We start from the raw sequence: 12,489 nt of genomic DNA, 5'->3' as shown, positions 1-12,489 counted from the left end.
CCAGGATGGTCTCGATCTCCTGACCTCGTGATCCGCCCGTCTCGGCCTCCCAAAGTGCTGGGATTACAGGCTTGAGCCACCGCGCCCGGCTGTTTATTGTATTTCTTAGAGTAAGTGCTGAAAGACTACATTGAAGGTTGCAAGGTTCAAGTTTTCCTGTCAAGCATGATTTAAATCACATTTGTAATATCCAATATAATTGTCCTACTATCAAATTCTTTTCTTTTTTGGAGATGAAGTCTTGCTCTGTCATCCAGGCCGGAGTGCAGTGACATCATCTTAGCTCACTGCAACTTCCATCTCTCAGTTTCAAGCAATTCTCCTGCCTCAGCCTCCTGAGTAGCTGGGACCACAAGTGCCCACCACCATGCCTGGCGAATTTTTGTATTTTTAGTAGAGACAGGTTTTTGCCACGTTGGCCATGCTGGTCTCAAACTCCTGACCTCAAGTGATTCGCCTCCCAAAGTGCTAGTGGGATTATAGGCGTGAGCCACTGCGCCCGGCCTCCTTCTCACAAATTCTATAGGATTTGTTATTCATTTCTTCATTTAACTATATGTGATTATTTATTGAGAGCCTAGTATGTACCAGGAGCTAAAGAGTTAGAAATAATATGAGACTAAGGAGAGATGAGTACACAGTGAGCTTTAATACAGTGTGCTCCAGTGCTGTCATAGATATGTCCTGGGTGCTTGAGACACACAGAGGAGTGTCAGGGAAGGTTTCCAGGAATCTAGAAGAATAAGACTTGGTCAGGCAATATGGAGCTGAGGACATCTTAGGGAGAGGGAATAATCTGTTTAAAGTAGGAGGCAGGAGAGAATGTGGGATATGCTGGCAAGTACCAGTGGTTCAGCATGACTGGACTAAGGATCCTGTGTGTTGAATGACAGATTTAGAGAAGAAGGAAAGTAGGGGCCCAATCATGAATTCATTCTCATAATTTAATTTGTTTTAAATTAGAGTCTTGCTTTGTTGCCTGTGCTGTTCTCGAACTCCTGACCTCAAGTAGTTCTTCAACCTTGGCCTCCCAAAGTGCTAGGATTATAGGCATGAGCTGCCATGCCCTGTCTCATAATTCATTTTATTTTTTATTTTATTTTTTGAGACATAGTCTTACTCTCTTGCCCAGGCTGTAGTGCAGTAGTGCAATTAACAGCACACTGCAGCCTCAACCTCCTGGGCTCAAGTGATCCTCCTGCCTTAGCCTCCCTAGTAGCTAGGACCACAGCTGCATGCCACAACTCCTGGCGAATTTTTTTTTTTTTTTTGATAGATGAAGTCTCACTATGTGGCCCAGGCTGGTCTTGAGCTCCTGGGCTCAAGCAATCTTCCTGCCTTGGCCTCCCAAAGTGCTGGGATTACAGACATGAGTCACTACTCCTAGCCTCGTAATTCATTTTAGATATAATAATTTCATCAAGACATTTTTTTGTCTACCTTAATACATTTTCTCTAATACTTAGAAGTTTAGAATTTTATGCCTTGGAAGTTGATGCTGTAGGATGGGAGTGCTGGTAAGATACAGTCAGTCTCTTTGAAAAGATTGCTGCTCTGGGCACTATGCCTCAGATGCCTTACCATTTCCAGCCGTCTGGTAAGGGTGAGATCCCAGAGTTTTATTTTTCTAGTTTCATGCTCTTTTATTAGTATTGTATTAATTGGGTGATTTGGTTTCAGTTCTGAGAGTCTTGACAAAAATCTCTGTTGAAGAAACGAGCGGCGTGTACGGGTTTATTATGATTCTAATTCTGTGACAGATGGCTGATGTTTCATAAACCCTCCTCAATTTTAAATGCTAACTTTTAGGCTGGGCGCGGTGGCTCATGCCTGTAATCCCAGCCCTTTGGGAGGCCAAGGCAGGCAGATCATGAGGTCAGGAGTTCGAGACTAGTCTGACCAACGTGGTGAAACCCCATCTCTATTAAAATTAAAGAATTAGCCGGGTGTGGTGGTGTGCGCCTGTAATCCCAGCTACTCAGGAGGCTGAAGCAGAGAATCGCTTGAACCTGGGAGGCGGAAGTTGCAGTGAGATGAGATCACGCCACTACACTCCAGCCTGGGCAACAGAGTGAGACTCCATCTCTAAATACATACATACATACATACGTACACACATACATACATACATATTAACTTTCGTTTCTCCTCCTAGCTTTTGTTGGCAGCTCTTGGTTAGACATAGTACTTGAGTGACTTGTTCAGTAGCTGCTTCCACCTCTAGCTTTGCATGGCAGTCTTTGAATATATAAACAAAGTATGGTTTTTCTTTTTCTTTTTCTTTTTCTTTTTTTTTTTGAGGCAGAGTCTCGCTCTGTTGCCCAGGCTGGAGTGCAGTGTTGCAATCTCAGCTCACTGCAACCTCCACCTTCTGGGGTCAAGTTATTCTCCTGCCTCAGCCTCGCTGGTAGCTGGGATTACAGGCACCCACCACCATGCCTGGCTAATTTTTTTTGTATTTTTAGTAGAGACAAGGTTTCACCATATGGCCCAGGCTGGTCTCAAACTCGTGGGCTCAAGCAGTCTACTTGCTTCAGCTTCCCAAAGTGCTGAGATTATAGGCTGATCTACCCCACCTGGCCCTGCAAAGTGTGGTCTTTATAAGTTAATACAGCATGTTTTCATTCAGCAGATACTTATTGAATGCTTATTACTTGCAAGATTGAGAAACTCCTGCACAGAATATTCAAAGGCTGCTCTGAAGTGATTTACTTAATTTTAGGACTAGTGCCTTAATAACATGTGTAGTGACTGCATAGTTTTGTTCGTGTTTATGAAAGTTTGTTGGTTAAGAGTTCCTGAGTATAGAGACCTTTCCATTACTGTGGTAAGAAACAGTACTTTAAAAAGCATGCTGACAATACATGAATTCTCTGATCAATCTTAGCATGGCTAAAAGTAAGACCACTAGACATTATATCTCCTCAAGGAGCTTACAATGAATCCATATTTAAATTTTCCATATTATTTCAAAGATAGTTTTGTTTTTTTGTTTTTTGGGTTTTTTTTGAGATGGATTTTTGCTCTTGTTGCCCAGGCTGCAGTGCAGTGGTGCAATCTCTGCTCAATGCAACCTCCGCCTCTTGGGTACAGGCGATTCTCCTACCTCAGCCTCCTGAGTAGCTGGGATTACAGGCATGCACCACCCTGCCTAGCTAATTTTTTTGTATTTTTAGTAGAGACGGGGTTTCACCACGTCAGTCAGGCTGGTCTTGAACTCCTGACCTCAGGTGATCCATCCGCCTTGGCCTCCCAAAGTACTGGGATTACAGGCGTAAGCCACCGTGCCCGGCCCAAAGATAGTTGTTTGGTTTTTTTTTGAGATGAAGTTTCGCTCTGTCGCCCAGGCTGGAGTGCAGTGGCGTGATCTCAGCTCACTGCAACCTCCGCCTTCCTGGTTCAAGCGATTCTTCTGTCTCAGCCCCCCGAGTAGCTGGGACTACAGGTGCGCACCACCACCCCTGACTAATTTTTGTATTTTTATTTTTTTGAGACGGAATCTCGCTCTGTTACCCAGGCTGGAGTGCAGTGGTGCTGTCTAGGCTCACTACAAGCTCTGCCTCCCAGGTTCAAGCAATTCTCCTGCCTCAGCCTTCTGAGTAGCTGGGATTACAGGTGCCTGCCACCATGCCTGGCTAATTTTTGTATTTTTAGTAGAGATGGGGTTTTGCCATATTGGCCAGGCTGGTCTTGAACTCCTGACCTTGTGATCCACCCGCCTTTGCCTCTTTAAGTGCTGAGATTACAGGCGTGAGCCACAGTGCCTGACCACAAGATAGTTTTTTATAGTTGATTTGTTCCAGCTAACATTGGATTTGGCTGTGTCTCCTAAGTGTTTTTTAAATTCTTTAACAGTCCTTCCACCATCTTCTTCCTCCTCTTCTTGTTATTGATTAGCTAGAGAAATCATATCATTTGTTTTATTGAAGATGCCACATTCTCTACTTGACTGATTGCTTCCTTGAAGTATTTAACTTCTTTCTCTGTTTCCTGTAAACTGGCACATAGATCTAAAGACTTGATTAGATCTAAAGACTTGATTAGATTCAAGTTCAGTTTTGTTTTGTGTGAATGGTAAGTACTGACTATTGCATTTCGTGAGGAGACACATAATGTCTGATAGTCCCACTTTTAGTGATGCTTAGATCGGGGATTCCTGTAGTGTCAACAAGACAGACACAGACAGGTTGTAAAGTTTCTTCTCCTTTAACCTTATTATTATTTATGTCTTTAGCATCCATTAATGATCATTGCCTAGATCTGTTAGTTCATTAGCGGTTGCAAAATTGTGATTTTCTAATTTATTATTCATTTTCCATTTATTAGCAAAAGAACTTCTAAAATTTTTTTTTAATTTTTATTTTTTTGAGATGGGGTCTCACTTTGTTGTCCAGGCTGGAGTGCAGTGGCACTATTTTAGCTCACTGCAGCCTTGGATTCTTAGGCTCAAGCAGTCCTCCTCCCTCAGTCTCCCAAGTAGCTGGGACTACAGGCACGCACCACCATGCCTGGCCACTTTTTTGTATTTTTTGTAGAGACGGGGTCTTGTTTGTTGCCCAGGCTGGTCTCAAACTCCTGGACTCAAGCGATCCACCCATCTAAGCCTCCCCAAGTAATGGTGTTACAGGCATGGGCCACTGTGCCTAGCCTCCTGTCTCTTCTGATATGACACTTTCATTAATTGCATAGTTGTTAAATGAACCTTGATTCATTTAACTTTGGCGCTCATGTTCTTCCAATTATTATTGTTGTATCTACCTGAAGGAAGCCCTTAAGGAATAGGTAAGACTTAAATGGCACTATTAAAGGGTGCATTTGTTGGGATAGTGCATTTGTTTTGATATGAGGAGTTTATTCCCCATGAGAACATAGGTCTAGCAGCAGGAACGCAGAAGGCACTGTGACACCAGTCTTGGGCTGTAGAGTGATGGGAGAACAAGAAAAATAGGCCAGAGAAATAGCACAAGGGGCCTTGCCATCTGTTTTGAGGGATTTGGTGTTTTTAATGCTTATGGGATGGGCCATGAGGTTGATAGAAAATTGTCTTTGTTGGCCGGGCACGGTGGCTCACACCTGTAATCCCAGCACTTTGGGAGACCGAGGCAGGCAGATCACGGGGTCAGGAGATAGAGACCATTCTGGCTAACATGGTGAAACCCCATCTCTACTAAAAATACAAAAGAATTAGCCGGGCGTGGTGATGGGCGCCTGTAGTCCTAGCTAAGTGGGAGGCTGAGGCAGGAGAATGGCGTGAACCCAGGTGGCAGAGCTTGCGGTGAGCCGAGATCTCGCCACTGTACTCCAGCCTGGGCGACAGAGCAAGACTGCGTCTCAAGAAAAAAAAAAAAAAAGAAAGAAAGAAAATTGTCCTTGTTGAGAGAGGGCCCTCTTGATTGTAATTTTCATTGGAATTTGCAGAGAAAAACTCAGCCTAAGAAGCTAATACTTTCTCAACAAAGTTTGGAGAAAATTACCTGTTGAGTGGTGGTTAACTAAAATTCTTAGGACCTGTAATCCTTAAGCCTACAGTTTATTCAGATGTCATGTATTTATGTTGAATTTGAATCAATGTGGTATGTGTGTGTATACATATATATGTGTGTGTGTGTGTGTGCATATATATATGAATAATTTTTTTCCTTTAGTTGCTGGTATGGATTGGATGATGTACATATATATAATTTGTGAAGTGATAAAAGTGTATTTAAATAATTTATTTCTGCTGACTTACTCTTGGTTTTTAAAATGTCACATTACTTAATTGGCCTCCTGATACATTATTGGCTATATTGAAATCTGAGGACTAATTGTAGATTAGTGATCTCTATCATATCTTCGTATAAAATTTGGCTGATGGTTGTTTTGCTCTCTTTTAATTACTGATTTCTAGGGCCCCGTGGTTATGAATGTGCTTCAGTTTCATAATGCCTCCTGCTATGGCAGACATCCTTGACATCTGGGCGGTGGATTCACAGATAGCATCTGATGGCTCCATACCTGTGGATTTCCTTTTGCCCACTGGGATTTATATCCAGTTGGAGGTACCTCGGGAAGCTACCATTTCTTATATTAAGCAGGTATGTTAATAGGTATATTTTCTGTGTGTTTAGCATACTATGTCACTTAGGGGGAAATATCATTCTATAATAGAAAATGTTAATGTAAATTTTATGTGATAATGATAGTAATGAAGTGATAGTAATTAAGAAAAATTAGCTTACGTTAGCTAGTTTTAAATGTTTGTTTGGGTTATTTAAACTATCAAGAAGATTATCTTTTAAGTTCAAGTCTTTGAAATTACTGTCTTTGAGCTTGTCACACTTTTTAAAAATGTGATTTTTGGTTCATTTTCTCTTGTCTTATTTTTCTTCTCTTCCCCTTTTCCTTGACTCTTGGGGGAAGTCAGACTTTTCTGCTGTTCACCAGATATTTTTCCCTCAGCTGGCTTGCCTTTTCTGTTGCATTAGTTTTTAAAGTAAATTCATGTGCACCATTAATTTGTAAAAACCAGCATATACATGAACTTGTTTTTCTAAACTTTCTCTCTAATGTTTTTCAAAAAGCTGAACCCAATGTGAAAATCAGGAGTTATGGTGTTTTTAAGAAAACATATTTATGATATACCCTTGAAAACTCTTGACTTTGGACAAGCCTTGTAACTCCTTTCCGAGCTTCTTCTTCAGAGAGACTGTAATTCTAAAATGGCATGATCCTTAAAGTAAAAAGAAAATACAGAATTGACTTAAGCATCTCATAGGCTCATGGTGCACCTATTTTTATAGTCACCAGTGACAAGTATGGAGTCCTATGGCTGTATTTCACATTAGATTAACCATTTATCTCCTTTTTTATTGTAAAATATACAGAGCCTAAAATTTACTATTTAGACATTTTTAGGTGTGCATTCACAATGCTGTGCAACCATCACCAGTATCCATTTCCAGCACTTTCCCATCATCCCAAACAGAAACTTCATACCCATAACTGCCCCTTCCCTCAATTCCTGTTTATTTTTATTCTGTTTTCCATCTCTACCAGTTTGCTGATTCTAAGTACTTTATATAAGTGGAAACATACAATAAATAGTTATCCTTTTGTGGTTGGCTTACATAGCATAATGTTTTTAAAGTTCATCCATGTTGTAGCATATATCCTAGTTTCGTTCCCTTTTATGGCTGAATAATATTTCACTGTATGTATATGCCACATTTTGTATATTTATCTGTTGTTGAACATTTGGGTTGGCTTCCAGCTTTTGGCTATTGTGAATATTATGCTGCTGTGAACTTTGGAGTATAAATGTGTGTTTGAATTCCTGCTTTCAGTTCTTTTGGGTATATACCTAGAAGTGTGATTGTTGATTCACAGTGGTAATTCTATGTTTCAACTTTTGAGGAATCGCCACACTGTTTTCCACAGTGGCTGCACCATATAATGTTGGGACCAGCAGTGTACAGCGTTCCAGTTCGTCTACACACTGGCCAACACATGCTATTTTCTCCTCCCTCCCTCCCTCCGTCCCTTCCTCCCTCCCTCCCTTCCTTCCTTCCTTTCATTATTTCTTTCCTTTTTCTGTTTGTCTAAGAGATATGATCTTGTTATGTTGCCCAGGCTGAACTCAGACTCTTGGCTGAATTCAAGCAATTCTCCCACCTCAGCCTCCCAAGTAGCTGAGACAACAAGCACATGCCGTATTTTGTGTGTGTGTGTGTGTGTGTGTGTGTGTGTTTAATAATATCCATCCTAATGGATGTGAAGTGGTATCTCATTGTGGTTTTTTTGTTTTTTTGAGACGGAGTCTCACTCTGTCACCAGGCTGGAGTGCAGTGTCACGATCTCGGCTCACTGCACCCTCCGCCTCCCGGGTTCCAGTGATTCTCCTCCTTCAGCCTCCTGAGTAGCGGGGTGCATGCCAGCATGCCCAGCTAATTTTTGTATTTTTAATAGAGACGGGGTTTCACCATGTTGGCCAGGATGGTCTCGATCTCTTGACCTCGTGATCTGCCCACCATGGCTTCCCAAAGTGCTGGGATTACCGACGTGAACCACTGCACCCAGCCTCATTGTGGTTTTTATGTGCATTTCCTTCATGACTAATGATGTTGAGCATCTTTTTATGTGCTTACTGGTCATTTGTATCTTTTTTGGAGAATTGTCTTTTCTAGACCTGTACTGATTTTTAAACTTTGTTTTTTGTTATCGAGTTGTAGGAGTTCTTTATATATTCTGGATATTAATGTCTTGTCAGATAGATATGATTTGCAAATATTACCTCCCATTTTGTTGGTTGCCTTTTCATTCTTTTGATAATGTCTTTTGCTGTACAGAAGTTTTAAATTTTGGTGAAGTTCAGTTTACCTTTTTTTCTTAATTTTCTTTTACTATTTTGAGCCTTAAGAATGAAAAGTTACCTATTATTATTATGGTTGCTTGTAGTTTCTCCTGTATGTTTTATGTAACTGAATCTGACCTGAGGATTGGCCACAATTTTTACTTTGGGTCTGTTATTTTCAGCTCTTAGCTTTTGTACTGGCTGTTGACAAAATATGCAGTCCCTCTTTGTTTTTGTGTGGTGAACTTTTATATTATCTCATCCAGGAGACATGGAAAGAGATGTTGAGAAATTGATTATTATCATTCTGACAGGACAGTGTTAGTAAGTTTATCCCTGATAAAAGAAAAGAATACTGGACAAAAATAAATATTGTATAGAAGTGTGATACATACTTTACATTTAAAGTTTTTTTGATCAGGAGTGATCAAAAAAGAAATATTTCACAGGAATGTGAAATATGAAAGTTTTCATTGAGTCTTGTCATAGATAATTTGCTTTTAGTAATTTCTTTTTTTTTTTTTTTTTTGAGATGGAGTCTCGCTCTGTCGCCCAAGCTGGAGTGCAGTGGTGCTATCTCAGCTCACTGCAAGCTCCGCCTCCCGGGTTCACGCCATTCTCCTGCCTCAGCCTCCTGAGTAGCTGGGACTACAGGCACCCGCCACAGCGCCTGGCTAATTTTTTGTATTTTTAATAGAGACGGGGTTTCACCGTGGTCTCGATCTCCTGACCTTGTGATCCGCCTGCCTCGGCCTCCCAAAGTGCTGGAATTACAGGCGTGAGCCACCATGCCCGGCCAGTAATTTCATTTATAATGCATTTTTTGTGCACTATGCCATTATATTACCCTACAAACATGGGATAATACCATATATACTCTCTTATAATTTGCTATTTTAAGAAAACTTGAATATTTGGTATGGTTTTCCATTTCAGAATGAATTTATATTTTTTTCTATTTTTCTGTATATTTCTATTATTTTTACAGTTCTGTAATATTCTGTAATTCATTTAACCAATCCTTTATTGCTAAACATTTGATTTGTTCATAGTTTATTTTTACCAACAGTGCTGCAGTGAATATCCTTATCTCTTTGTACACTTGAGCAAGTGTTTCCATTCTAGAAAATGTCTTCTTATTTTTTCTCATAGATGTTATGGAAGCAAGTTCACAACTACCCAATGTTCAACCTCCTTATGGATATTGACTCCTATATGTTTGCATGTGTGAACCAGACTGCTGTATATGAGGAGCTTGAAGATGAAACACGAAGACTCTGTGATGTCAGACCTTTTCTTCCAGTTCTCAAATTAGTGACAAGAAGTTGTGACCCAGGGGAAAAATTAGACTCAAAAATTGGAGTCCTTATAGGAAAAGGTAATATTAAAAATTCTTAGTATGAATTCTCTATCTATCTATCTACACACACACACACGTAGTAAGTATATTTAAGACATTGCTTTTCAAAGTGTGGTCCATGGACCACTGCTGATCTGTAAGTTGTTGCCAGTTTGAGATAAGGTAAGTATAGAGTTTGAGAATAAATGTTTAGAAACCCCTCTAGCAATATGATACTGCCATAGCATCCAAGGACTTATGTTTAATATATGTTTTTGTTGTCTAAGGATTTATTATTTGTTTAATTTTTAAAAATAGAGACAGGGTCTCGCTGTGTTGTCCAGGCTGGTCTCAAACTTGTGAGCTCAAGTGATCCTCCTACCTTGGCCTCCCAAAGTGCTGGGATTACAGGCATGAGCCACTGTGCATGGCTGATTTATTTTTATTTTACAGAAATATTGGTCTTCGATGGATTGGAAGGAAAAAAGTTGTTGCTTTACCTCAGATTGTTTGAGAAGTCCTTCACTAAGGGAGACATTATCCTTAGTTTCTTATGAACTGCTCCTATAGAGTGAACATATTTTATACACAACTCTCTATGCCAACCAAGACTTTAAGCTGTTTGATGTTTCCATAAATAAGTTATTGACAAATTTTACTTCTTAACTGAAATTATCTTTAAGTAGAAGTTATTTTGGTAGAGAGTCAGGAAATACGTCCACATTATTCCTTGCAAATTTATTCCACAGAAAATTGTGAGTAACACAATCAGGAGCTTGGAGGAGTCTCTCTTGCTATATATTATTAGGAATCTCAGGGGCTAATGATATATAAATATCTTGCTTTAGAGAAGGTACTGACTTGAATTAGGAACTACAAAGGGTTACTGAGGAGGGGACTTTGCAGATTAAATACAAAACCAGAAAATCCACTGGAGGTTTATGTATCTGGATTGGGTATCAGTATTGATCAGATTCACTGTTATAGGATAATACAGTACCATCCCCTTTAACATACTATTCTTTGATCTTAACCTCTAATAATTCAGGCTTGCTAATGATTATACTGTGGGACTACTCCCTCTGAGTGCATTAGAATAGAACTTTGTTGGTTTACTAAGTGATACTGTGATATTTAAAAATATTTGATAACTTCAGAGGATGGCTAGTTTATTTTTGGCAATAAAAATTTTCCCAATTAACAAGTTTATAGTTATATATCATACAGAATTTTTTCTTATGTATTAGTGACCTGATTAGAAAGTATTCCTTTCTGTTTTCTAGAGCTACAAAGGTGTGTTTTGTTTGTTTTTTGTTTCTGTTTTTGTTTTTTGGTGATAAGGTCTCGCCCTGTTGCCCAGGCTAGAGTGCAGTGGGGCGATCATGGCTCACTTCATCCTCGACTCGACCCTTAGTCTTAAGCAGTCCTCCCACCTCAGCATCCTAAGTAGCTGGGACTACATACAGATGCAAGCCACCATGCCCAGCTAGTTTTTTTTTTTTTTATAGTAGAGACAGGATGTTGCCTGGGCTGGTCTTAAACTCCTGGACTTGAGCTGTTTGCCTGCCTCAGCCTTCAGAGCCACAGCACGTGGCCCAAAGATTTTTATAGAATTTGAATTTTTATCCATTATAAAAAGTTTTCTCTTTGTTCTCATGCCCATAAAAAGTTGAAGAATATATGGAAGAGGAGAAAGAATAAAAAACCACTTATAGTCTTATCATCCAGGACAAGTATATCGACTGACAATATTTTGATGTATTTCTTTTAAATAAAGTGTATGTATTTCTTTCTCTTTCTCTCTTTTTTTTTTTTTTTTTTGGTATGGCGTCTTGCTTTATTGCCCAGGCTGGAGTGCAATGGCGTGATCTCGGCTCACTGCAACCTCCGCCTCCTGGGTTCAAGTGATTCTCTTGCCTCAGCCTCCTGAATAGCTGGTACTACAGGCACCCGCCACCACGCCCAGCTAATTTTTATATTTTTAATAGAGACAGGGTTTCACCGTGTTGGTCAGGATGGTCTCAATCTCTTGACCTCGTGATCTGCCTGCCTCGGCCTCTCAAAGTGCTGGGATTACAGGCGTGAGCCACCACACCCAGCCTAAATTGTGTGTATTTCAAGTCTTTTATTTGTTTTTGTTTCTGTGGATTAAAATACTTAGCTTTTCTGTATTTTCATGCTAATATTAGAAAGCAAACCAGAACCACATTGATTTTTAGAGAAGCTAAAATATTTGTTAATCCAAAAAGTACCACAGAGTATGCCAAGCTCTTTTTGATTTTTTTTTTTTTTTTAATAGGGTCTCTCTCTGTCACCTAGGCTGGTGTGCAGTGGTGCGATCTCAGCTCACTGCAGCCTCAACCTCCCAGGCTCAAGTGATCCTCCTACCTCAGCCTCGTGAGTAGCTGAGACCACAGGCATATGCCACCATGCCCATGTAGATTTTAGCATGTTGCCCGGGCTGGTATCAAACTCCTAAGCCCAAGTGATCCACCTGCCTTTGCCTCCCAAAGTGCTAGGATTATAGGTGTGAGCCATTGTGCTGGCCTTTTTACTTTTATTTTTATTTATTTATTTATTTTTTTGATAGCCTCACTTTGTTGCCTAGGCTGGAGTGCAGTGGCATGGTCTTGGCTCACTGCAAGCTCTGCCTCCCGGGCTCAAGCGATTTTCCTGCCTCAGCCTCCTGAGTAGCTGGGATTACAGGCACCTGCCACCATGCCTAGCTAATTTTTTACTTTTATTAGAGACAGGGTTTCACCATATTGGCCAGGCTGGTCTCGAACTCCTGACCTCAGGTGATCTGCCTGCCTCGGCC

The 12,489-nt window shown here is 40.3% G+C and overlaps 1 protein-coding gene across 1 annotated transcript in view; it reads left to right on the top strand.

Annotated features, from left to right (window-relative positions):
• PIK3CB (phosphatidylinositol-4,5-bisphosphate 3-kinase, catalytic subunit beta) overlaps nt 1-12,489 on the top strand; it is a 155,416-nt gene that overhangs the window by 33,101 nt on the left and 109,826 nt on the right. Inside the window, exons 2-3 of the mRNA XM_011998525.1 lie at nt 5,891-6,077; nt 9,485-9,710. Of these exons, the coding sequence (XP_011853915.1) occupies nt 5,907-6,077; nt 9,485-9,710 (397 nt within the window). The 5' untranslated portion in view covers nt 5,891-5,906. The remainder of the gene's footprint in view (nt 1-5,890; nt 6,078-9,484; nt 9,711-12,489) is intronic.

This window comes from Mandrillus leucophaeus, unplaced genomic scaffold (genome assembly GCF_000951045.1).
Source record: "Mandrillus leucophaeus isolate KB7577 unplaced genomic scaffold, Mleu.le_1.0 Scaffold573, whole genome shotgun sequence".
Taxonomy (NCBI): domain Eukaryota; kingdom Metazoa; phylum Chordata; class Mammalia; order Primates; family Cercopithecidae; genus Mandrillus; species Mandrillus leucophaeus.
The sequence above is the reverse complement of the archived record's forward strand: the minus strand, read 5'-3'. Positions and strand labels throughout refer to the sequence as shown.